Raw genomic sequence first — 23281 nt, forward strand, 5'->3', positions numbered from 1 at the left:
CAGTGTGCCCATGCGTTAAGGTGGCACAGCTTGAGCCATGCATTTCCAATTCTCTCAAGGTTTCCATGTCCCCTAAGGCAAACTAGACCAATGCAGCCATCTTACCTGTTAGAAGAAAGAGGGCTCTTGCTATCAAGTGCCATTGCTGTAGGCTGTCCATCCTCACAGGATTGTATTCTTGTCTACACCTTGACTACACAAGATGTTAGTTTTGTTGAACACTGTCAAAGAAATCTACATTCCAGAAGCAAGTGCTTTGTAATAGTATTTGAATACCACATACAGTACTTTATGATGAACAGATCCCAGACACTTCTCCTTTTGTTGGCCAAATGGAAGAACTGGCAATTCAACTTCCTTCCTTTGTTTTCCTTCTTGGAAACCCAGGTTTGACTGTTGTTGAAATCCTGTTTCCTCTTTCTATTCACAATATTTTTCAGAGTTAGGGGAATCAGATTAAAGGCAGGGAAAATTGTCACAATATAGGATACATGTATTTTGGGTTTGCTGATTAGTCGTGAATAGAACTAATCAAAGCCAACATCCTTAACTGGAGAGAAAGGTGCATTCTGACAGGGTCTGGAAGTACACTGCCATATAATGCAGTTTCAATCTGCATTATATGATTTGTGTAGACCCATATAATGCAGCTCAATGCAGTGTAGATCCAGTCAGAGTCTTACTTAAAATCATGCAGTTCAAGACAATAACATTCCCACCAATTTTGAAACATTGATGCTGTTACTTTCTTCACATTCAACTGTAAATCTGTCTTTGCAGAATGATGCTATCTGCATATTTTTAGCCTGATGTAAATATGCACCTTGTCAAATCTGAGCCAATTGTTCATAAGGCCAGTGAATGCAGCTGTTCTGCTGGGACAGTATGCATCTCACTGCCTCCATTCTTGTTTCATTTAGAACAATGGTTCTCAACCTGTGGGTCCCCAGGTGTTTTGGCCTACAACTCCCAGAAATCCCAGCCAGTTTACTAGCAGTTAAGATTTCTGGGAGTAGAAGGCCAAAACATCTGGGGACCTAAAGGCTGAGAACCACTGGTTTAGACTATCCCATCATATGGAGGCTGTTTTTGGTAAAATACATTAAAAAGGGGTTTACTATGCCTCTTTGTGTACCTTACTAACAAGCCTTGGCTAGGGTGCCACAGCTGATATCTCTATTTATCATGTGCGAAGCAACTTGAGAATCCAGTTATAATGTATAAAAACATCAAACAAAGTTAAAAACTTGGCATTATGCTATGTTTCCTTTGACAAGAAGCTGGCTACTTGGAGTGCCTCTGTTATCACCATAAGAAGGTCCTCCATTGTGAATGTGGCAGGGCTCAGACTGCATTGTAGTAAATGGTCTGTGGTTTGCTCTTCTCCACACTTGCATGTCATGGACTCCACTTTATAGCCCCATTCCTTAAGATTGGCTCATCTACCTACCCACTACAGCTGCTGCCTGGTAGCTGTTTAGGACATATAGTCTGTCTCTTCAGCAAAAGTCCGTCTGACGTGGGAGATCCTATTAGCAGCACTGCTGCCATCAGTTTAGCCTCACAGCATGAATGAATGAAAGTTTATTTATACCCTGCCACCATCTCCCCAAAAGGACTCGGGGCAGCATGCAATCCCATCACCATGGCTAGACAGTGCCATTGGTGAGCAGCATCTTCTAAGGGACTTGCTGATGTGATAAATCTGAAAATGGATAATTTCAGGAGAAAAGGCAAGAAAGAACAACATGTGATAAGGAATAACAAATGGCATTATGTGCTTTGTAACTCTACAAATCTAAAAACACCATGGTAATATGATCCTCCCCCATGGTAGTGAGTTCACTGTCAAATGTTAAGGGCCATGTGGTAGCAATATAACCTATGCGTCCTTCTACCTCCCTCGCACTGGAAGAACAAAAACAAATTCTTTCTGTAAATTCTTCTTTCTGTGAATTGTTCAGGGGAAGAACTAGAATTATCTTTCTCCCAGAGTATTCCTGACTAGAGTAGCTGCTATTTTTGGGCTGTCTTCCACCCAAGAACAAGGGCAGATCCTGTTTAGCTTCCAAGTTCAGACATGATCTGGTCCTTCGGATTATTTAGGCACCCATCAAGTTATCATTCAATTTATTATTCAGTTTATTATCATAATAACAATGGCAATCTCTTTTTCACACACATTACTACACAATGATATCCCTCTATCCCAGAATATATCCTGATAAATGTAGACCCACAGATGATTCATTAGCCTGTTATCTCCATCTTGAGACTGAATCTAAACTACAACAGGACACAAAATCTGGCCTAATATTGGGATTTTTCTGTTTCTTTCTGCATCCATTGGTTTCTGTATTGCCCAGCCTGATGAATAGTTCTGGGGAACCCTAGACCTTCCATTAACCTCTGAACAATAAGGGTATTATTAGGCAATTTCTCTTTCCTCTTCCTCTTTTTTTCTTCTCCAGAATGAAAATGTGAGTAGAAGAGTGAAAGCGGAATCCACTTTGTATGTTTAGTTCTTGTATCTTCTTGATTTTGATGTGCTGTTCAGAATAAACTGTGCAGAGTTGGAGGTTTTGGGCTCTTATGAAGGTGTCTCAGATGCTACCTGGGCAGATGACTGCTTGTCCCTTTTATACATCCAGCCCATTGCAAAGGTCAGACAAAGGAGGATGGGCATTTTCAAGCCAATTGATACCATGAAAGACACATAAACCAGGTAACTGCAACAAAACAAAACAAAATACAACATTATTACTATTACTCCAAAATAAAGCAATGCTATATTACCAGTTTTTTAATAAGAAAAGTGATCTGCATAATATGTGTATAAAGAAGCATTTGCTACTGATCCCAATATCTGACTACGGAATTAAAATATTACTGTGAAGTTTCCCGCTCTTATCTGGTGTCTTTACAATGCAAAGTATCTCTGATTATGGTCCAATGGAAGGTGCATATGCAGGGATAATCAGAAACTTTCTACTGGTTGCTGACTGGCTGCTAATCGTGATTTCTAGCATTGCTTTAGAACAGTGGTTCTCAACCCTTGATCCTCCAAGTATTTTAGATTTCAGCTCCCACAATTCTTAACAGCTGGTAAATTGGTTGGGATTTCTGGGAATTGAAGTTCAAAACTCCTAGGGAACCAAAAGCTGCGAAAGACTGTTTTCAAAGAATAGTGAGAAATAAGTGACACTCTTGATATAATGGTTCCAGTCCATCATCTCTTATAATCATCTATGCTTGCTAAAGTTGATGGGAGTTGTCATCCAAACTCATCTAAAGCACCTCATGTTTCCAGTTGTGTTATTGTGAGATAAATAGCCTCCCTATATCTCTTTCCATTGCAGCCCAGTAATCATCATCCTGGTGTGTATGTGTGCCTTCAAGTAAGCTATTGACTTGTGGTGACTCCATGAAAACTCATAAGGTTTTTATAGGCAAAGAATACTCTGAGACGTCTTTGCCAGTTCCTTCCTATGAAATGTATCCCAGACCTATATCCATCCAATTAGTAACCAAGGCTGACAATTACTAGTTTCTGAGAGTAAATGGGATATGGCTCTTTATCTGTAGTACTTATTATTACAGAATCTAAAATTTAGAACAGTGGTTTTATTTATTTTTTACCAGGGACCACTTGACCAGGGACCACTCTCCAACATTAGTACCAAAAGGGTTATGAATCCATTTTTGGTCAACTCTAGATATGGTTTGGTTATTTGGGGTGCTGATCAGTGCTCATGAAAAAAAATGCAAAAACATCCTTACACACCTGATGGAACTAGAATCCAGGCTGGAAAAGAAGTCATGGCTGAGCTTAGGACTATTTGATTTTTCAGTGGTTACTGATGCAGGAAAAAAAAGGAAACAAAGTTGTGAAATCAGTAAACCTCAGAAAGACAAAAACTCAACTTGTTAATTGTCTACTAATGTATTTTTTTCTGTTGTAAAATGCACTAATTTCAATACAACCACAACCAACCTGTGACTCTAAGGGCCCTTCCACACAGCCATATGACCCATAATATCAATGCAGAAAATCCTACAATATCTATTTTGAACTGGGTTATGTGAATCCACACAGCCATATATTCCAATTCAAAGCAAATAATGTGGGATTTTATTCAGCTGTGTGGAAGGGGCCTATGAGATGTTTTTAGAGATGCTTATATAGGAAAAAGTGTGCCTGAAAATTGAAGTATTGCAGTAATTATTTTAGTCAATGACCAGGAAAAGACTTTCTGACCCCTGCCTAATTTTGATTGTAAGCAGTTGACTTCTACATCCAGATATATCTCCATTTCACATGAGAGAGGGAGCTTACAATTATTTCACTTTCTTTCAATCCTCACTGATAAAAGATGCCAGTTACAGGGGTGACACTGTTTCCCAACTTTGTTTTATGGAGTGGAATGGGCCCCAAGCCTCCCTTGAACAACTCCCTTTGGCCTTTTCCCCCACTGGAGGTTTGATAGTGGAACAGCAATGGTGATCAACCTTCCTACAGCACACCCTGAATTTCCTAGTGATGCCACCGCTAATAGAGAAAAGGCGCAGTGAGCTACAATGGGTTATAGGACAAAATACAGTTATAGTAATATTGTTACAGTATTTCTGTCTTCCACACCAGCTTTGATCATCTTAAAAGAGCTCACACATTTTCAAGGAAAACTCTGGAAATTGTGATATGATTTGACAATAACTTGGGCTTCTTGGAACTTTGGGAAAGGCCATAGATGTTGTCATAAAAATTACTTCCTCAAAGAGAGGGCTGTCATTCAAAGAAGAGTTGGGTGTGACTGAGTGAGTTCTTTAATCTGAAATGTTGTACGTTAGCATAAATACTCACCAGGCAGGACCCTGAAAGCGGCCCATAGTCTAAATTCAACATCATGACCAGTCACAAAATACCCATTTCAGAGGAAATCAGACTGGTGGAATAGAAACAAAGAACTTGCCTAATGAAAGCCAAAACCCATAGCTTTGGACCTGCATTTCTTTCTCTGATTTTTGTTTTTCCTTCCAATCTATCTCTTCTCACACATGCACACACACCATGGGGGAGCTATCTGAATAAGGATTCTAAATTCCCCTCCCAAAACTATGAGATTTTTTACCCACACAAGTATGATGACACCTTTTACATGAGTGGAGTTTTATCTAAGTTGGGCTCAACAGAATTTCATTTATTGCCTTGGCAGACCAGTTTCAAGTGGACAGAAGAAAACCCCTCTTGGCTTTGAACATGGACATCTTAAAGAGTCCAGTTCAGCTACGCTTGGTATGTCGGCTGATGACTACCACACCATGACACCATCTGGTAGAAGGACATCATGCCATCCTTCAGGGAGAAGAGGTTAGGCTTTGTTCTATCAGACTGAAAACGTGTATAATGGCTTCCTGGGCAATGTTTATATGTTTTAATGCTCTTAATCTCATTTCAATTTTTAATTGAAATGTTTATTTAATTGTATATTGGAGGTATATTGTTTTTAAGGCATTGAATTATTGCCTATCCTGTAAGCCAGCTTGAGTCCCCCTCTGGGTCGAGAAAGGTGGGATATAAATATAGTAAACAATTAATTAACTAAATAAGAGAAATGTTGTTTCTGTCTTGCAGGCCATCTTGCAAATGGATCTGCTAGATTTCATACTATGCCAGAAGAAAGGGAATAATAAATGGATGACTGAGAAAGAATCAGAGCAAGGCTTGGAAGGATAAGAATGAATACTTATATCTCATAATCTCACTCATGTCACATTGTCATGCTTTATAGAGGAGTGCTGTCATCTTTGACTAAAATGAATATTGACTTCTGTTTGGAGCTGAGAGCTTTTTTGAGAAAGTCAGGTGCAAATTGATTAAATTAAAATTATAAAGCGAAAGAAGCAATGCAGTATTGATGTGGATACCTAACACAAAGAACTTTGGATGCACCTCACAGAGCAGGGACCACCTCACCTACCTGTCACATCAACAGGAGCCAATTGATTTGGACCTCCATTCACATTTACCCCACAGTTGTAGGTTCCAGTATCCATGCTGGTTAGGTTATCCATTGTAACAGTGAACTGGAGTGATGCATGGTTGTCTCTAATAGAGATTCTCTCTACTTTCTCCAGTTTCTCTGACCCTGAAGTCTGAATAATGATTGGACAATCTCTGTTCATTCTTCTGCACCAATATTTCACATTTGCTTCATACTTTTGATCATAGGTGCAGTTTACATGTACTGAGGTGCCTACAACTGCAAACACAGTTGTTGGGCCATTCAGATCACAGAAACACCCTGAAATATTAAAAAAACAGACTAAGTTACACACCTTCATTCTGATGTAAACACTGCTACATTTAGGGATTCAGTTGGATAGGTTGGATTGAAGTAATGTAAAAGTTTCAACATTTGACTATGATGCTGGAGACCAGGGTTAAATTCCCCAACTGGCCATGGAAACCCATTGGGTGACCCTTGGCAAGACACTCTCAGCCCCAGGTGCCCTTGGGTTGTTACAGGTTAGAAAATACAGGTTTGAAGGCACACAGCACAGATATTGTTACAGATGCTGCAGCAGTAGCTACTGCTGCTAAGGCTATTTTGCAGGATTGTTGTAAGAATGACTGAAATATGTGAGAAGCACTTCTAACACTTGGAAGATGCTATAAAAAGTAACTTTCGCCATCTCCACTAGCAGCATAACAATGTTAAGATTTATCAAATACCATAGCATAATACATCCTCACTTCAATACTAAAATATAATTGCCAGAAAATGTAGTGTCACCCAAGAATATCCCATAGTGTTTACTAGGATATGTACTGAAGCTATTGCTAAAGCATTTAAATCTTATAAAACCAAACATTTCTAATACTTAACCATTGATTTCAATACCCAGCCCCACATGTTTCCCAACAGTAACTTTAAAATCCTGAGATTTAACATTAACATTAACTTTCAGACATTATGTTCAGAAGTTATTATTTTATTGTCTTTTGCAGACTGGGCATATTTTAGCAATTTAGGTTGACCTACAAACTATTTTCTGAAACAAACCTACCAGGAAGGAGGAAAAGTGAACCCATCAAAGACAACAAAGCCATTATCTAAAACAAGCAGCTTCTCCCTTTCCACTCCTTTTTTCCTTTGAAGAAAGCACACTTGAGGACAATCAGCAGCAATGCTTGGTGGCATCATCTGTACATGTTATTGCTATGAAGCTGATAAGCAAACACTTTTTGCTGCTTCTTCTTTCTGAAAGTTCTTTCATCACTTCCTCTTGCTTTTTTCTCATTGCTTTTAGACACTTCAAAGTTGTAAACAAACTGTAAATTTTCTCAGGAGAGGGGAGATTGGTTTGAATGCAGGGCAGTTTTGGACAGAAGTTTAGTGACTGGCAACAACAGCCCAACAATGAGAAAGATGAGAATGCACACTAAAATGTAGAACTTGACAAAATTATTTGGAGAGGGGAAGTATAGTTTCTAGAATTCCCTAAGCAGCACATGGCCATATTCAGGTTGGACAGGAACACATTCTTCATTTTATTTCTTTTGCCCCTTGGAACAAAGATGGGAGAATTATGTAAGAGCAAATGATGGAAACAAGACACTACTATAACTTCTCCGCAGGAAGGGGCAGGCTGACTCGAGGTTGCTGCAAAGGTTTTGCGGCTTTAGTGTTCTGCACTCAAGCATAACCAAAAGGTTTCTAAGTAGCAATGAATAAGATGTACTTATGTACCATAGTTAATTGCATAATAGCCACGTCCCCATTTTTTGATCCAAAAATCAACATTTTTCCTTTTATCATATAAAATAATCACATTGTTTATTCATTGCCCCAACTTACTGTTGGCAGGCAACAGTAAAAGCATGTAGTCAACAGAGGAAGATTACCTCACTGCAGTAAAGTTTAGCTAAGCTTCTCTATCATATTTTCTTGATTCATTTCATAAGCTACAGCTTTGCCCTCCTGTCCACTCACTTTTAGGAATGGCACTTCATTTACTCACTCACCTCCATGCCTGCTCACCTTTCAAGCACAGACCTTCATGCAGCTGAGTGTGAGCAGGGGCGAGGGTAAGTTAATCTCCACTTGGAGATGCTAATATATAATCTTTAAGGAGTGTAGGGGTTTAAATAGGAAAATTAAAACTTATTATTCTTCCCTATTGCCCAAATTTCAGGGTTTATCCTGTGTGCTACAGGGTGGAGGGCAGAGTCTGGAATTGCTTTCCTTCTGTTAGCAAAGGAAGGATGTCAGGGGAATTCTCTCGGATCCAACATGACTCACCTTTACAGACATAGACATTTTATAGATAGCTGAAAAGAATAAATATTGCTGTGATTGGTACAAATTAGGATCCACAGTCTTATTGGTTCAAAATACATTCATTGTTGTAACGTTTACAGTTTGTGATTGGTGTACAGTGCAGCGGGAAACATAATAAAGCCTTTTACTGGAAGAATTATTGAGTTTGCCTTCTGGATCTGTATCACCCCTTTCTGCCTGTGAGAGCCCATTAACATAGGAAATGATTGTTTCAGGTGAAACAATGTTTGCTGATGGATATCTGGGCTGGGAAGAGGAAGACATGATTAAATAATAAATAGTAAAAGGCAAAAGATTTGTATGATCTGAAGAGAAACCAGAGTTTCTCACTGTTCAAGTTGCTAGAAGGCAAGATGGTGTCAGCATGATTTAATGGGCTCTTGTATTTTTGTTTTTTCTACTCAGTCTCCTTGAAATGGGGAACAGAAAATGCAATAGGACAAGCCCTGAGTCAACATCACACCATAAGGCTACTAAACAATTGAAAATTGACAATCTCTTTGGGGAGGGAACTGTGAGTATTTTTATTTAAATTAAATGCAGTGTTTGAAATGACTACTGACAACAATGTTACTTCCCTTAATTCTTCATGATAAAGCTAATGAGGCTCTATCATTAGCCACTGACAACAACTTGGCTGTATATCATGAAGGAGTGTCCTTGGAGTCAAATGAAACAGACACGTCAGAAGAGAATTCATTACTGAGATAAAACAACATACAGGGCAAACAATTACACCCCCCTCCCACATACACCTTGTAATGAATCAATGTCTTCTTACAGCCCACACTGTTGTTTCTATCTTTGAATGGCTAGAAAAAATTGTGGGACAGTTGGAGCTTCTTAAACTTGTGTTGACTGTTTCACTCAGAAAAATATACCTTTAAAAGAAAGTTCAGTTAAAGATTACAGCACGAGCCAGTGAGAAGGAGAATATGGTGTCTGAAAATGCCTCTAGGGACTGCTCAATAAAACCTACTAAGGAGCTACAAAATGTAACGGCAATAGGATTTTACAAGTAAATCAAACAATGCTGCAAATTGCCCACATTGGAATAAATAAGGACAAATGGAATTCATTTAGAGCTATCAGAACTTCTTTGGGCCAGCTATTACACATACATCCAGGTAACATCAATATGTTTGTGGTAGAGTGGCTTCCCAGAGTGTCGGCTCATGACAGGATTCTCATATTGTTTGAGCAGATGACAATTCTCTGCATGCTGATGAAGCTCTTTCTGTCCAGTTTGCAAATAACACCAACAAGGATGTTCCGACATTTAAGCATCACCCCTTTTGATCATTCCTTTGCACAGCAGTAATTGCTTGATACATCCCAAATAATTTTTTCACAAGAACATGCTGCACTTCAACCCAGACAAAACCCCATGCAACCTAACAGAGAAGCAGCCTTTGCACCTAAGTAGGTCAACTTGCAATGCTTGTAGATTATGTTTATTATCAAGAACCTGGATGAAAGCTTTGCTTTCGTCCCATATGGACTCAGTCTGATCAGATTTCAAGTGAAAGCCTTCAGTTTTATCCAGTGGCCAATGAGTGGTCCGGCTATGTCCATCTGCAGTTAACCAAGTTCTATGCATGGAAATGGAAGGTAGTGTTCATGCCATGGTTCACTCCTAGGATAAAAATAAATAGTACATTAAATGAAAGAGAAACAAAATTATTACCAAGAATATAGTCATTATCAAAGAGGTAACATGTGAATAGAGCATTTGGCTTAATTCTCTTGGAATGTGTGTTGTACTTGTTCTAAGAACAATTTTTGTACAGAATGTGAGTTTAAAACAAGTTTGACAAGAGAAGCTACATAAATGGTTCACCACTCTTATTTTGTTATTCATTCTATTATTATGCCGATAAGTAATCTAGCTATAGTTAATAATATCAGAGATACCTTGTCCACATCTTGTTGACCTGCCTGATGTGGTTGGGCTGCAACTCCAATCAAACCTCATAAAAGATGAAGATAGGCCCCTTCCACACAGCCCCTTATCCCAAAATATCAAGGCAGAAAATCCCACAATATCTGCTTTGAGCTGGGTTATCTGAGTCCCACACTCAGATAATGTGGGATTTTCTGCCTTGATATTCTTGCATATAGGGCTGCGTGGAAAGGCCCATAGCTGTAGTCCAGACACATCTGGAGGACCACAGGCTTTCTACCCTGTCTGACACATACAGAAGACTGGCAAATATATATTGCCAAGATTATACTACTGATACAAATACTAAAGATTTTGAATGTGCCAGATCTGTCAGTTCTGTCTTGAATGATTTGTATGGTATGAGCTAGCTTGAGTCAGGATAATAGTTCAAGAACTGATGCAATGTCAAGATCCCTGATTGTGCCAAGCCAAGCTGCACACTGATCTGCATAAACTATCTGTTGCAGACCAGCAGATCAGAATAGTGTGGATCTAGGAAGAGAAATAACTTTCCACATTAGTGGATTACTTTCTTTCTAAAATCTCCCTCCCAAAAGAATTTATGATCTAATGTTCCTAAGTTAGGATGCATTGCTTGGCACATTGCAGTCTGCTTAACTGTTTCGGAAATTTATAGATTATATTTGCCTTCAGCTTAGCTTTAGAGAAAAAAGGATGAAAGTGCTTTTAGATTTGTTGACCAGCTATACAAAATAGATGTTTACAAGGTATTTAAAAAACAACAGGTTTGCAACTGTGCAATTATTCATATGGGGAAAAGTTACTAGGAAATTCCCCCTTTGAAACAAAGGAAAAAAATCCAAATATTTCAAAAGTGAATTTATGGGGGAGGGGGGAAAGAGGAGAGGAAAACAAGCAGATGAATTTAAACCAAAACCAACAAATTCACTATTTGAAGAGACTTGAATTTCAGAGCATGCAGAGATTTTCATGAAGAGGATAGTCTGAGAGACAGCATATAAACCTCCAAAGTGATGTTAACAGAAAAAAAAATGCTTCACCACAAGAATGATCAAAATTTTGTTATTGTAGGTAAAAAAATTGCTCCTATACAGAGAAGGACTATTTTATTTTCTAACACTGCTCACTGGAGGGAAGGATATTAGAGGCAAAGATGAAGTATTTTGGCCACATAGTGAGAAGACAGGAAAGCTTGGGTAAGATAATGATGCTGGGGGAAATGGAAGGAAAAAGGAAGAGGGGCTGACCAAGGGCAAGATGGATGGATGGTATCCTTGAAGTTACTGGCTTGACCTTGAAGGAGCTGCAGGTGGCCATGGCGGACTGGGAGCTCTGGCGTGGGCTGGTCCACGAGATCATGAAGAGTTGGAAATGACTGAACAAATAAACAACAAAAAACGTGATTATCTTTGACTCCTGGTGTCCATAGACTGGCTAGCAAATTGGAAAACCTTATACAGGTTGAGTATCCCTTTTCCGAAATGCTTGGGGCCAAAAGTATTTTGTATTTCAGATCCCCCCCCCCCCCAAATTTTGGAATACTTGTATTTATATTTATGTACATAATGAGACCAAAGTCTATACACAAAATTCACATGTTTCATGTACACTTATACGCAGAGCCTAAAGGTAATTGTATGTAATAGTTTTAACAGTTCTGTCACTAAAACAATATTTATGTGAATTGAACCATTAGAAAACAAAGGTGTAGCAATGTCATCTACCCTTGTGGACAATTTTGATGGTCAATTTGTAAAAGCTGAATGCATCTTCTTTGGAGTCTTAAATGTATGTCACAAAAGAGCTGACTGCTTAGAACCATTTTATTGAAGGCTTAAGTTCAAGAAGTGTTGAAAGATGAAACACAGGTACCCAATTTATCACATATTTTGGTGGGATGCCATAGAGATATATGAGAATAAACTGGTTTCTCACATATAGCCTATAGTATCAATTCTTGCCTGATTGGCCTCCCGGCAGCTATTGTCCTGCGTCATATGGAAAGGACTGAGAGTAAAGGAAATAAGTGAAAAGAAGTTTCAAGTTACCTTTTGCTGTGACTACTTGACATTGTTCTTCTCATTTTGCTGTGTTTTGGTCCTGGGGCATCTTCCTTTATTGTACCATATGTTTACCCAAACTACAGCAGCTATCATGACCAGACAAATGGGAATTTTCAAGACGACAGTGAACAGGAAATCATTATTGCTGAACTGGATACTAAGAAAGGATATGCTCCATTAGTTTATTTGCTGAAATTCATAACGGCAAGCACATCATGCATACAGAACTATATCATACACTTATTTAACTATCTTGGGGGCTCTTACTCTAGTGATAGAAAAACAGCTTAGAATAGGATGAGCAAATACATATATGACTGAATATCCACTACTATTTTGGGATGAGGGTGGCAGAGGGGTTAAGAGTAGCAGAACACTCTCAGATCCAGACCTCTCCACTTGTGTTGGACAAGGGCACCCATCATCTCCAGCCAACAAAACCAATGAGCTACAATTCCCATGTTATTGTGGCTCAGAATAACTGAAGATTGTCCATGTGGAGAAGACAGAAATAGACTACAAGCACAAGCACAAGTCACTAGTTGGTATTAGAATAGTAGAATTGGAAGAGACCACATGGGCCATCTAGTCCAGCCCCCTGCTATAAAAGAAAAGCACAATCAAATCACCCCCAACAGATGACCATCCAATCTTTGTTTAAAAGCCCCCAAAGAAGGAGACTTCATTACACAGAGAGTTCCACTGTTGAACAGCTCTGACAGTCGGGAAGTTCTTCCTAATGTTCAGGTGGAATCTCGTTTCCTGTCATTTGAACCCATCACTCTGAGTCCTAGGCTCCAGGGCTGCAGAAAACAAGCGTGCTCACTCTTTTTTAATGACATAACTTAAAATATTTAAGCATAGCTATCCTGTCTCCTCTCAACCTCTCTTCTGCAGGCTAAACGTATCCAGCTCTTTAAGGCACTCCTCACAGGGCAGTCTCCAGAACTTTGATCATTTTAGTTGCCTTCCACCTTGTCAATATCTTTCTTGAATCGTGATGCCCAGAACTGGACACAGTATTCCAGGATATGTCTGACCAAAGCAAAATAGAGAGGCACAATGACTTCCCTCGATCTAGACACTATTCCCCTTTTGATGCAGCCCAAGATCTCATTGGCTTTATTATCCGCTGCATCACATTGTTCAGTCATGTTCAACTTATTGTCCACTAAGGAACTCATTACACATGTGGCGGCAGCAACGGAAGCTGTTGGCATGCACTCTCCTTAATGGTAAGGCCTGAGGCTCTCATCTCTTCTCGCCTTGCCAGGCTGGCACTGCCAATCTATAGAGATAAGCAAGGTGCAAGCAATGGAGGCTGTGTTGCCTGGGCGGCAGAGGGAAACCACACGCACTGCACACATACCTTGCTTCCCTCCATGGGATTGCCAGAACAGTCTCTAAGCTAAACCTTCATATAAATAATTAATAAAGATGTTGAAAGCACTGGGCCCAGGACAGAACCCTACGATACCCCGTCACTTCTTTCCAGGATGAAATTGAACCATTTTTTAGCACTCTTTGCGTTTGGTTGCCTAACCAATTACAAATCCACCAAACAGTAGTATTGTCTAGCCCACATTAGACTAGTCTGTTTATAAGAAGATGGGGGGACATTGTTGAAGCCCTTATTGAATTCAAGATGTGCTACATCCAAAGCATCCCTTGCATCTACGAAGCTTGTAATTCTATAAAAAGAGATAGTTAAGAATAGTCTGTATGATTTGTTTTTGAAAAATCCATGTTGACTTTTAGTGATCGCAATATTATTTTCTAAGGCCCCGTCTACACTGCCATATCATCCAGATTATTAAAGCAGATAATCCACATTATCTGCTTTGAACTGGATTATATGAGTCTACACTGCCATTTAATCCAGTTTAAAGCAGATACTGTATTTGCTCGAGTCTAATGTGCCATCAAATATAATATGCACTTCAATTTTCAGAACCCTGAACAAAAAAATGTGATGTGCACCAGCAAAAAATGAACTCTTTGTAATATGGCCATTACAGTTGCTGCCTACTTAGAATTCCTTCTTTAAAAACAAAAGTGTTAGAACACCAAAGCTTTCAGCAGTGGAAAAGAAAACCTTGGAGTGCATCTATGCAGTAGAATGAATCCACTTTGCTATGCTATGGAGTCATGGGGGCTGTAATTTTACAAGACCTTGAGTCTTCTCTGCCAAAGAGTGAGGATGACTCGGTAAACGGCAAATCCCAGGATTACATAGCATTGAGCTATGACAATTAAATTACAGATCAGATCCCTGAAATAGGAGCTCCAGGTGTTCGTGAAGCAGCTTTCCCTTTTGCTTTGGCTCAGCACTAGGATAACCATACAGCACAAATCTAATGCGCATCCTCATTTTGGCAAGGTGATTTAGTCAAAAAAGGTGAGCACTAGATTTCAGTAACTACAGGAATCTGGATTTTATGTGGCAGTGTAGAAGCTGCCTAAGTTATTACAGTCTTCCCCCTTAATGATCTGTTCCAGAATCTTTCCTGGTATAAATGTCAGGCTGACTGGATGGTAATTGTTTGAGTCCTCTTTTTTCCCTTCTTGAAGACAGCGACAACATTTGCCCTCCTCCATTTTGCTGGGACGTCTCCTGTTCTCCAAGAATTCTCAAAGTTTGTTATCAGTGGTTCTGAAATTACTTCTTCTAATTCCTTCAATACCCTTGGATGTAGTTAATGTAGCCCTGGAGACTTGAATTCATCTAGATAGCTAGGTATTCCATGACTACTTATTTACCTATTTTGGGTAGCATTTCCCCTATTACCTCATTCACTTCATGTTGCTCAGGTAGCATTTCCCCTATTACCTCATTCACTTCATGTTGCTCAGGCTGAACACTGATTTGTTTTTGGAATAAGACTGAGGCAAATACGGTGTTGAGTAATTCTGCTTTTTCCCTATCCTCTGTTAGCATTTCACCATCCTCTCCATCCAGATGCCCTTCAGTTTCATTGTTCTTCCTTTTTCTATTGAAGTAACCAAAGAACCTCTTTTTATTGGTGGTAAGCCTGAGCTCTTATTGCACTTTAACCCTTTGGCCCTTTTCCCTACATATGTTGGTTATTTGTCTAAATTCCTCTTCGGTGACCCCCCCCCCCTTTCCATTTTTTGTACATATCCTTTTAAAACCTTGGATCAGTTGAAAGTTCTTTGGACTTTCATTCTGGTTTCTTTAGACTTCTCTTATTTTCTCTCCTTGTTGGCACTGTTTACAATGTGCCTTCAGTATCTTGCTTTTAAAAAACTCCCAGCCATCATTACACCCTTCTCTTTTACTATTCCTAATCATGAGATCACATTATGTTTAGCATCCAATCCTATTCAAAGACTATTTTTGAAATTATACCGGGAACATAAGGGGTACAGGTAGAGATGGTACCTTTCAGGAGCTATGGTAGATCCACTTGAATCATTTATTTCTTGTTCTTTGTTTCTAATAAGGACTGATGAAAGGGATGAAGAAACTGTGGAGGAAAGTTGTGCTGTCAAATCTTGATCTAGGAATTATGAAGTGCATTTATGTTTCCTTATTGATTGAACTATTGAAATACTTCAGAGTTGGCCCAGATTGTCCTCAAGATGATGGTAATACCATAAGTTAAAGTTGAACTACAAAAATATCAGGAAATAAAAGTAAATACTATTTCAAGAGTGAGAAACCCATGGTGTGTGGCCTTTAATATTATGACGACAAACTGTTCCCAAGGGCTCTCCACTCATTCAGCTGAATTTCTAATAACACTGACAAAAAACTTCTTAAAGATAGCAAACTTAGCATGCCTGTACTCCATAGATCCCATTTTTTCCTGTCTGTCTAAGAGTATAGGGATAGCCTGTACCATAGGTAAAGGTAAAAGGTAAAGGCTTTCCTCTAACATTAAGTCCAGTTGTGTCCGACACTGAGGGTTGGTGCTCATCTCCGTTTCTAAGCCGAAGAGCCGGCATTGTCCGTAGACACCTTCAAGATCATGTGGCCGGCATGACTTTATGGAGTGCCATTACCTATTGGTCTACTCACATTTTCATGTTTTCAAACTGGTAGGTTGGCAGAAGCTGGGGCTAACAGTGGGAGCTCCCCCCGCTCCCCAGATTTGAACCTGTGACCTTTCGGTCAGCAAGTTCAGCAGCTCAGTGCTTTAACCCACTGCACCACCAGGGGCTTCACCATAGCCATGTCCTATTCATTAATCTCGTTTTAGGATATCTCCAGTCTATTGAAGCAATATCAAAAGTACAGTAATTTTTAAAAACTCATTGCAATTATAGCAAGTCCATAATCATAACAAGTCAGCTAGAGCAGACAACTAAAATTGCATTAAGCAACCATTCATTAAAAGCTTTGGGGATAGGGATGGGATTTGATTTGTTTGCTTGAATGACAAAACTGCAAAAAAAAAAAAGGCGGTGTAAAATATTGGGCCAAGGCAAGCTCCCTTCTTTACCAAGAAGATGGCACTTGCATACTTCTTTTGTTTTATTTTGTTTCTGCTAGCCATACGCTGGCTAAAATGGTATATCGGTCCTTAGATGTCTACTTCCCCTTCAAACGCAGAGATATCACCAAGGTTATCATTGTGTGCTTTTGAGTTGCCTGTCAACTCATGGCGACCCCATAAATTTTGTAAGTTTTTCTTTGTCATTGTTTTTCTCTGAAATATAGCCTATGTCACCGGTACTTCTTAGAAGTCATATTTCAACATACAAAAAAGGACCAACTGTGCTTAGTTTCCAAGATCAGATCAGAACTGGTACCTTAAGTATATTTATACCCAGTACCTTTAAATCCATCTACAACTAGAAACATTTCTTCATTTAAAATTAGAACTTGGAAGTCTGAGCATAACCAATACCCAATTACAGCACAGACCTGTTTCTAGCTTGCAGCTACAGTGCACAGGTTTCCTATGGAATTAATTGGCACAGGTTTCCTATGGAATTAATTTCCTCTGTGCAGTTTACCTGTAGTGATGATAACCTCCACCTGGTGCGAGATGTCGTAGTTCCACCTCTCAACCCCACAAAGATATGTCCCAGCATCTACTTCAGTGACATTCTCTATTGTCACACTGATTTCCCGAAAGATGTGGTTATCTTTTATGGATGTCTTGTTCACCTTCACCTCTGCCTCTGACCCTGTTGTTTGGACAAGGTGGCTGTGAGAACAGAATCGATAACTTTGCTCTCTGCACCAGAATTTTACAAATTCTTTATCCTCTTTTGTGTATTTACACTGCAGAGATATTGAGCTGCCGTAGGGTGCAGAGACTCTTTGGGGACCCTCCAATGCCCAGCAAACTGTGGAAAAAGAAATGGAAAACCATTTTCACATCAAGAAAAAATGACAGACCGTGTGAAACATTTTGGACTACCCCTCAAAACTCTGCAACCTGCACTTGTTATCAAACACAGGACCCGCCACCCAAAGATGTATAGTTTTTCAAGGGCAATAAGACAGAATAAAATAAAGTAAAATGAAATTATATATAAACTGGGAGAAACTCCAGGGGAATATTTGTGTTAGGTGTTCTAATTACCCTTTCCCAAGCACTTTGTGATATGATAACAGTCAGTCCAAATTAAATTAAGACATTGCAATCAGACATTAAAAGAAAGCAGTAAAACCGAAACAACAGATATTGAACAAATGCATATCAACTGCCCCAAAATCATCAATATAATCTCTCTTGGGAGAGAATTCCATGAACTGAGAAAGTTCAGTTCTTACTTCTGGAATCCACATTTGACACCATTCTGATTCCTTCAGATTTCTGCTCATGATTTGCTTTCAAGATATTAACCAGAGGAAAGTCAAAAGTAAAAAAAGAAATGTGTAGGTTGACCCCAAAGACCTTTGCCAACATGCCTCTCGCCATCTCTTTCTCAAACTGATGTCAGTTATGGCAAAGTATAATCTACCTCTGAGCTACAGTTTTCACTCACCTTGGGAAAGAGTACAAATCAAACCACATAATAGTTTCATTCTCCTTGTTCCGTTGAGTGACTTTCCTGAGAAATTTGGGTTTTTTGAGCTATTTCCAGAGTCCTGTTTTGCATTGTTTGCATCTCATAGCCAAATCCTTCAACTTCTCTCACTGTTTGTGTTTTTCTGCAGGAAAAAGAGAAGTCAGTTGTTACTCACTTGGTGAAACACATGATTATTAATCTCCTACAAAAGGCTGAAATAAATGGTAGATATTAGAAACCTCAATTTTCTAGTCAGACTTGTTTCCTTTGAAGAAATGTAGGAAATTTCTTTAATGTGAGCAAATGTGAAAGTAAAACTAGATCTTTCCCCCTCCCCCACCCCCTTAATAGTTATGTTCTCAGCAAGTGTGGTGGCCTTTACTGTGTTGGAATCATTTAATGAAACCTGATGATGATATGAATATGCTGAGATTATCTAATTACATGTATAAGCTAGAGATACTATGAGAAAAATATAGAGATTTTTATAATTGTACATGTAGTGTGTTAGCTACTAATTAATCTAAATTTGCAATATTGCTTAATATATCAAGATGACTGATAGATTTGACATTGATATCTGAAATTTAATTCAGATATGAATTTTAAATTTATTTACAGTCTTCACTGTATTAGTTGACAGTGATGGCCTACAATTTCTTATGTTCCCTACAATGAAGGATATGTGGCTTTAATGTAGGGGTGTCCAAACTTTTAAAGCTGAGGGCTAGTTCACAGTCCCTCAGCCTGTTGTGGGGCCAGACTATAGCTTGAAAAAACATGAATGCACTCCTGAGCACACTGCATATGCCAGTGGTTCTCAACCTGGGGGTCGGGACCCCTGAGGGGGTCATGAGGAGGTGTCAAAGGGGTCGCCAAAGACCATCAGAAAACATAGTATTTTCTGGTGGTCATTGGGATTCTGTGTGGGAAGTTTGACCCAATTCTATTGTTCGTCAAGTTCAGAATGCTCTTTGATTGTAGGTGAACTATAAATCCCAACAACTACAACTCCCAAATGTCAAGGTCTATTTTCCCCAGACTCTACCAGTGTTCACATTTGGGCATCCTGAGTATTTGTGCCAAGTTTGGTCCAGATCCATCATTGCATGAATCCTCAGTGCTCCTCTGGATATAGGTGAACTACAACTCCTACACTCAAGGTCAATGCCCAAAAAACCCTTCCAGTGTTTTCTGTTGGTCATGGGAGTTCTTTGTGCCAAGTTCGGTTTAAATCCATCGCTGGTGGAGTTTAGAATGCTTTTTGATTATAGGTGAACTATAAATCCCAGCAACTACAACTCCCAAATTAACAAAATCAATCCCCCCCCCCCAACCCCACTAGCATTCACATTTGGGCATATTGGGCATTTGTGCTCAATTTAGTCCAGTGAATGTAGACATATCCTATATATTGGATATTTACATTACGATTTATAACAGTACTAAAATGACAGGTATCAAGTAGCAACGAAAACAATATTATGGTTGGGGGTCACCACAACATATGGAACTGCATTAAGGGGTCACGGCATTAGCAAGGTTGAGAACCACTGGCATATGCCTTATTTGTACAAAAAAGTCACGAAAGAACAATACAATATGTAAAATGAAGAACGATTTTAACCGACATAAATATACCAGTCTTTCAATGGAAGTGTGGGCCTGCTTTTGGCTGATGAGAGAATCATGTTAATTTGGATGTTATGTGCCTTCAAGTTGTTTCAGACAGTGGCATATGCTGCCTCAGAGTTTGGTGGAGTCGCCGTCTCTGGAGGCTTTTCAGCAGAGGCAGAATGGTCATCTTTAATTGTGGTGGCGGCAGGGGGGGGGGTGTTATACTTGACGCCTGGTTCTCCCCTTTTCTTCCCAAGAAAGGAGTTGCAGCAAAGGGCAGGCTTTTTGGAAAACAAGGGGAGGCGATGTGGGATGAAGATGGGATGGAGAAGGAAGGGAAACAAGGAAGCCAGGCAGACATTCGGCCTCTTGTTCCCCTGCTACTTGACCATGCAGCAGCAGTAGTGGCGACAGCAGTTACAGAGGCAGCAGTTGAGTGCCTGGGAAAAGCAGGTCAATTGGGGTGCCTTCCTTTGCAAGGAAATAAAGAAAAAAGTTGTGGGAGGAAAGAGAGAAAGAGAGAGCGACAAGGGGCCACTGGGACAGGATACCTGAGGCCAGAGCTACCCGAGGAGAAGGGCACGCTTAATCGGGGTGAGGGGATACAAGAGGCTGCCATCTCTCTTTCTTTTCTTTCAAGGGCTTTGATCCCCAAGAAGAAACAAACAAATGAACGAATGAAGAGAGGAAGAAAGTCAAGGGAGGGAGGGAAGGAGAAAGTCAAGAAAGGAAGGCCTGAAGAGAGGACGCCAGTGGAAATTTGAACAGGGCCTGCATTTGGCCCCCGGCAGGCCCGTAGCCAGGATTTCGTTTCCGGAAGGGCTAAATTTTGAGTCTGAGTGAAAGAGGGTCTAGCCTAGCAAACCTTTTGTATCATTTCCCCAATACCCCCATGCATATGGGATATATTGAGTATGGTGATCAGATCATGATATGAATAAACATAACAGTTTAAATAATGCACCAGTAAGGCCTTTTCGCGAACCACCATGAAAATTTCAGGGGGGGGGGGGCTGAAGCCCCTCAAGCCCCCCCCCTCCGGCTACATGCCTGGCCCCCGGGTCAGACTTTGGACATACCTGCTTTAATGGATGTCTTTCCCTTAGACTTGGTGCTATTTACTCCACGGGGAGTAAATACCGCCAGCATGGTGCAGTGGTTTGAACATTGGACTGTGACTTTGGAGACTAGGATTCAAATTTCTGCTCAGCCATGAAACCAACTGGGTAGTCTTAGGCAAGTCACACTCTCTCAACCACAGAGGAGAGCAATGTCAAACTTCTTCTGAACAAATCTTGCCAAGAAAACATCCTGATAGCTTTACCTTAAGGTTAGAAATTATTTGAAGGCATACAATAACAACAACCTAAATCACAACAGTCAAGTAGGATATTGGCACTTTAGAAGCATAGCTTTTAAAACCTGGAACCTTTTGTAACCCATACATAAATACTGTACATAGATATATACTTTTTGATCATTGTACCTTGGTTGCAGAATAGTAATTGGATAGCTGTTGGGTGTCACTCTACCACCCTTGTAGTAATGTTAGATTCCTATACATATGTTTTGATGCATGTATTGTGTTTTATGGTGTGTTAGAACCTCTTCACATGGTATTTTATTTTGCTGTTCGCGTTGGCAATCACTGGTAAAATAGAAGGCATGTGGGGCGACATGTGGCACTCTGCGTGCCCTCCCTTCTCTCCTCATCACATGGAGGGGATGGGAGCAAGTGCTCTGGCACCCTTTCACTCCTCTCATCAGATGGCTGAAAAGGCGGCAATGCGCATTGCCCTGCCTCCTTTTCTACCATCACATGGCAAAAAGGGGTGGAAAGTGCGGATAGCATTGTCGGAGCTACACGAACTACATTTTCCTCCCCGTGGTGGAGGATAAAATGCCTTTCAGTGCTTCTCTTCCACTTTGGGAGGAATGTGGGCTGGGCCTACAATCTTATGACAAGATGGCGCACTGCAGGCCATATCCTTGCCATGATTAAAAGCAGCAAAATGGAACAAAAATGCCCGGTGTAAAGATAGATAGATACGTTTTATTGATTGGCTTTTTTTTTCCCACATAGGAATATTTGAAAATTCTGAAGGAAGCTGCTTTATTCAACATACAACTGGAACCTATTATTCTAGAGCTCTTCTAGACCATAAATATAGAATGAAGTAGGGGATAATTTTATCAGCACAAAGAGAGATAAAAGAGTAAGACAAGAAAGACAAAATCTTTGAGTATTTAGAAAATGTGTGGGGATTGAGGTAAAAACACTTCTGCAGACAAGAGGAAGGCCACAGAAGAAATCCATGATTGTTTTTTACAAAGTAATCACAGTCTAAGTTTATTTTCTGGAATGGTCCTCTAGATGTTTGTGGACCTCAGCTTCAGTGATGAAGCATGCTGGGAACATTAACTTCTAAGAGGTGCAAACACATTTTATTTATTCTTCTTCTTTTTGCTTGTTCTGTACAATTCTGTTTATTTGGTTGGTTACTTTTATTTCCAGGGTGTCTTATACAACTCAATTAATAATAGCAGTTGTAATAATCATTGTCAGAATCCTCTATGGCAGTTACGACTGTATAACCTGCAGTCATGACTGTTATGTATCCACAATTCCTACTTATCCCCTAGTTTAGAGGATACACAGAGACCACGAAAGTCCCCCACTCTCCACTTGCTAGGTACCAAGTGTCTATTCCTCTGTGGATTGAGAAGTAGCTGGTTGATAGTCCAATCCTTTTGTGTGAGTGATGTCTGTTGTGAAGGGGAATTTTGAAGAAGACATATAGAAGACGGAAGCTACTATCTTCTGAAACAGCTGGAACTTCCAAACTGTCTTCTGCAATACTCCTACACACATTGTGCAATAAATTATAGTAATCTATCCCAAAGTTTACTAGGGCGTGATGACTCAGGCCAAGATTTCTGGTAACCAAGAAGTCAGCCTCTTTGATGAGGTCCAGGAACTTGTTTAGTTCTTCTTCTCTATGGCTTCAAATGGAGAAGATGTCATCCACATATCTGAACCATATAGTAGGCTTTTTTTGGTGCTTGTTTCTCAAAGTGTTCCATGTAGAAATTTACTATGACCAGGCTAAGGGCCCTTCTACACAGCTGTATATCCCAGAATATCAAGCCAGAATATCCCTGGATTCAGATAACCCATATCAAAGCAGATATTGTGGGATTTTCGGCCTTAATATTCTGGGATATAGGCAGAGGTGGCCCTAGGTAATTTTCAGCGGTAAGCAAACAGTATTTTGGTGCCCCTCCCCCCCCCCCCCAACCAATCACTGATATATATTTTCTGTTCGTCGTGGTAGTTCTGTGTG

The 23281-nt window shown here is 39.9% G+C and overlaps 2 protein-coding genes across 2 annotated transcripts; both read right to left on the reverse strand.

Annotated features, from left to right (window-relative positions):
* Nucleotides 1–2077: 2077 nt before the first annotated feature.
* LOC132766643 (CMRF35-like molecule 7) lies at nt 2078–7345 on the reverse strand. Its single transcript, XM_060760973.2, has 4 exons — nt 7069–7345; nt 5979–6302; nt 3785–3857; nt 2078–2729 (listed from the first exon to the last, which is right to left on the reverse strand). The coding sequence occupies exons 1-4, from the start codon at nt 7109–7111 to the stop codon at nt 2591–2593; spliced, it is 579 nt and encodes a 192-aa protein (XP_060616956.1). The 5' UTR covers nt 7112–7345; the 3' UTR covers nt 2078–2590.
* A 1551-nt stretch (nt 7346–8896) lies between these two features.
* Nucleotides 8897–18454, reverse strand: LOC132766641 (CMRF35-like molecule 7). Its single transcript, XM_060760972.2, has 5 exons — nt 18297–18454; nt 17316–17651; nt 15736–15820; nt 12318–12489; nt 8897–9978 (listed from the first exon to the last, which is right to left on the reverse strand). Exons 1-4 carry the CDS (start codon nt 18334–18336, stop codon nt 12330–12332), a joined length of 621 nt encoding a protein of 206 aa, XP_060616955.2. The 5' UTR covers nt 18337–18454; the 3' UTR covers nt 8897–9978; nt 12318–12329.
* Between the last annotated feature and the right edge of the window lie 4827 nt (nt 18455–23281).

The sequence above is a fragment of the Anolis sagrei genome, chromosome 2, assembly GCF_037176765.1.
Source record: "Anolis sagrei isolate rAnoSag1 chromosome 2, rAnoSag1.mat, whole genome shotgun sequence".
Classification (NCBI taxonomy): Eukaryota; Metazoa; Chordata; class Lepidosauria; order Squamata; family Dactyloidae; genus Anolis; species Anolis sagrei.

What these genes read in the sequence shown, in the direction of transcription:
- LOC132766643 (XM_060760973.2), bottom strand. Translation starts at nt 7,111, where the DNA reads ATGGCTTTGTTGTCTTTGATGGGTTCACTTTTCCTCCTTCCTG. An exon ending in TTCACTTTTCCTCCTTCCTG is followed by an intron (nt 6,303 to 7,068) that starts GTAGGTTTGTTT and finishes TTAATATTTCAG; the next exon opens with GGTGTTTCTGTGATCTGAAT. An exon ending in CTGGATTCTAGTTCCATCAG is followed by an intron (nt 2,730 to 3,784) that starts GTGTGTAAGGAT and finishes GTTTTGTTGCAG; the next exon opens with TTACCTGGTTTATGTGTCTT.
- LOC132766641 (XM_060760972.2), bottom strand. Translation starts at nt 18,336, where the DNA reads ATGAAACTATTATGTGGTTTGATTTGTACTCTTTCCCAAG. An exon ending in GGAGGTTATCATCACTACAG is followed by an intron (nt 15,821 to 17,315) that starts GTAAACTGCACA and finishes TTTCCTCCACAG; the next exon opens with TTTCTTCATCCCTTTCATCA. An exon ending in TCTACCATAGCTCCTGAAAG is followed by an intron (nt 12,490 to 15,735) that starts GTACCATCTCTA and finishes ATCCTTTCTTAG; the next exon opens with TATCCAGTTCAGCAATAATG.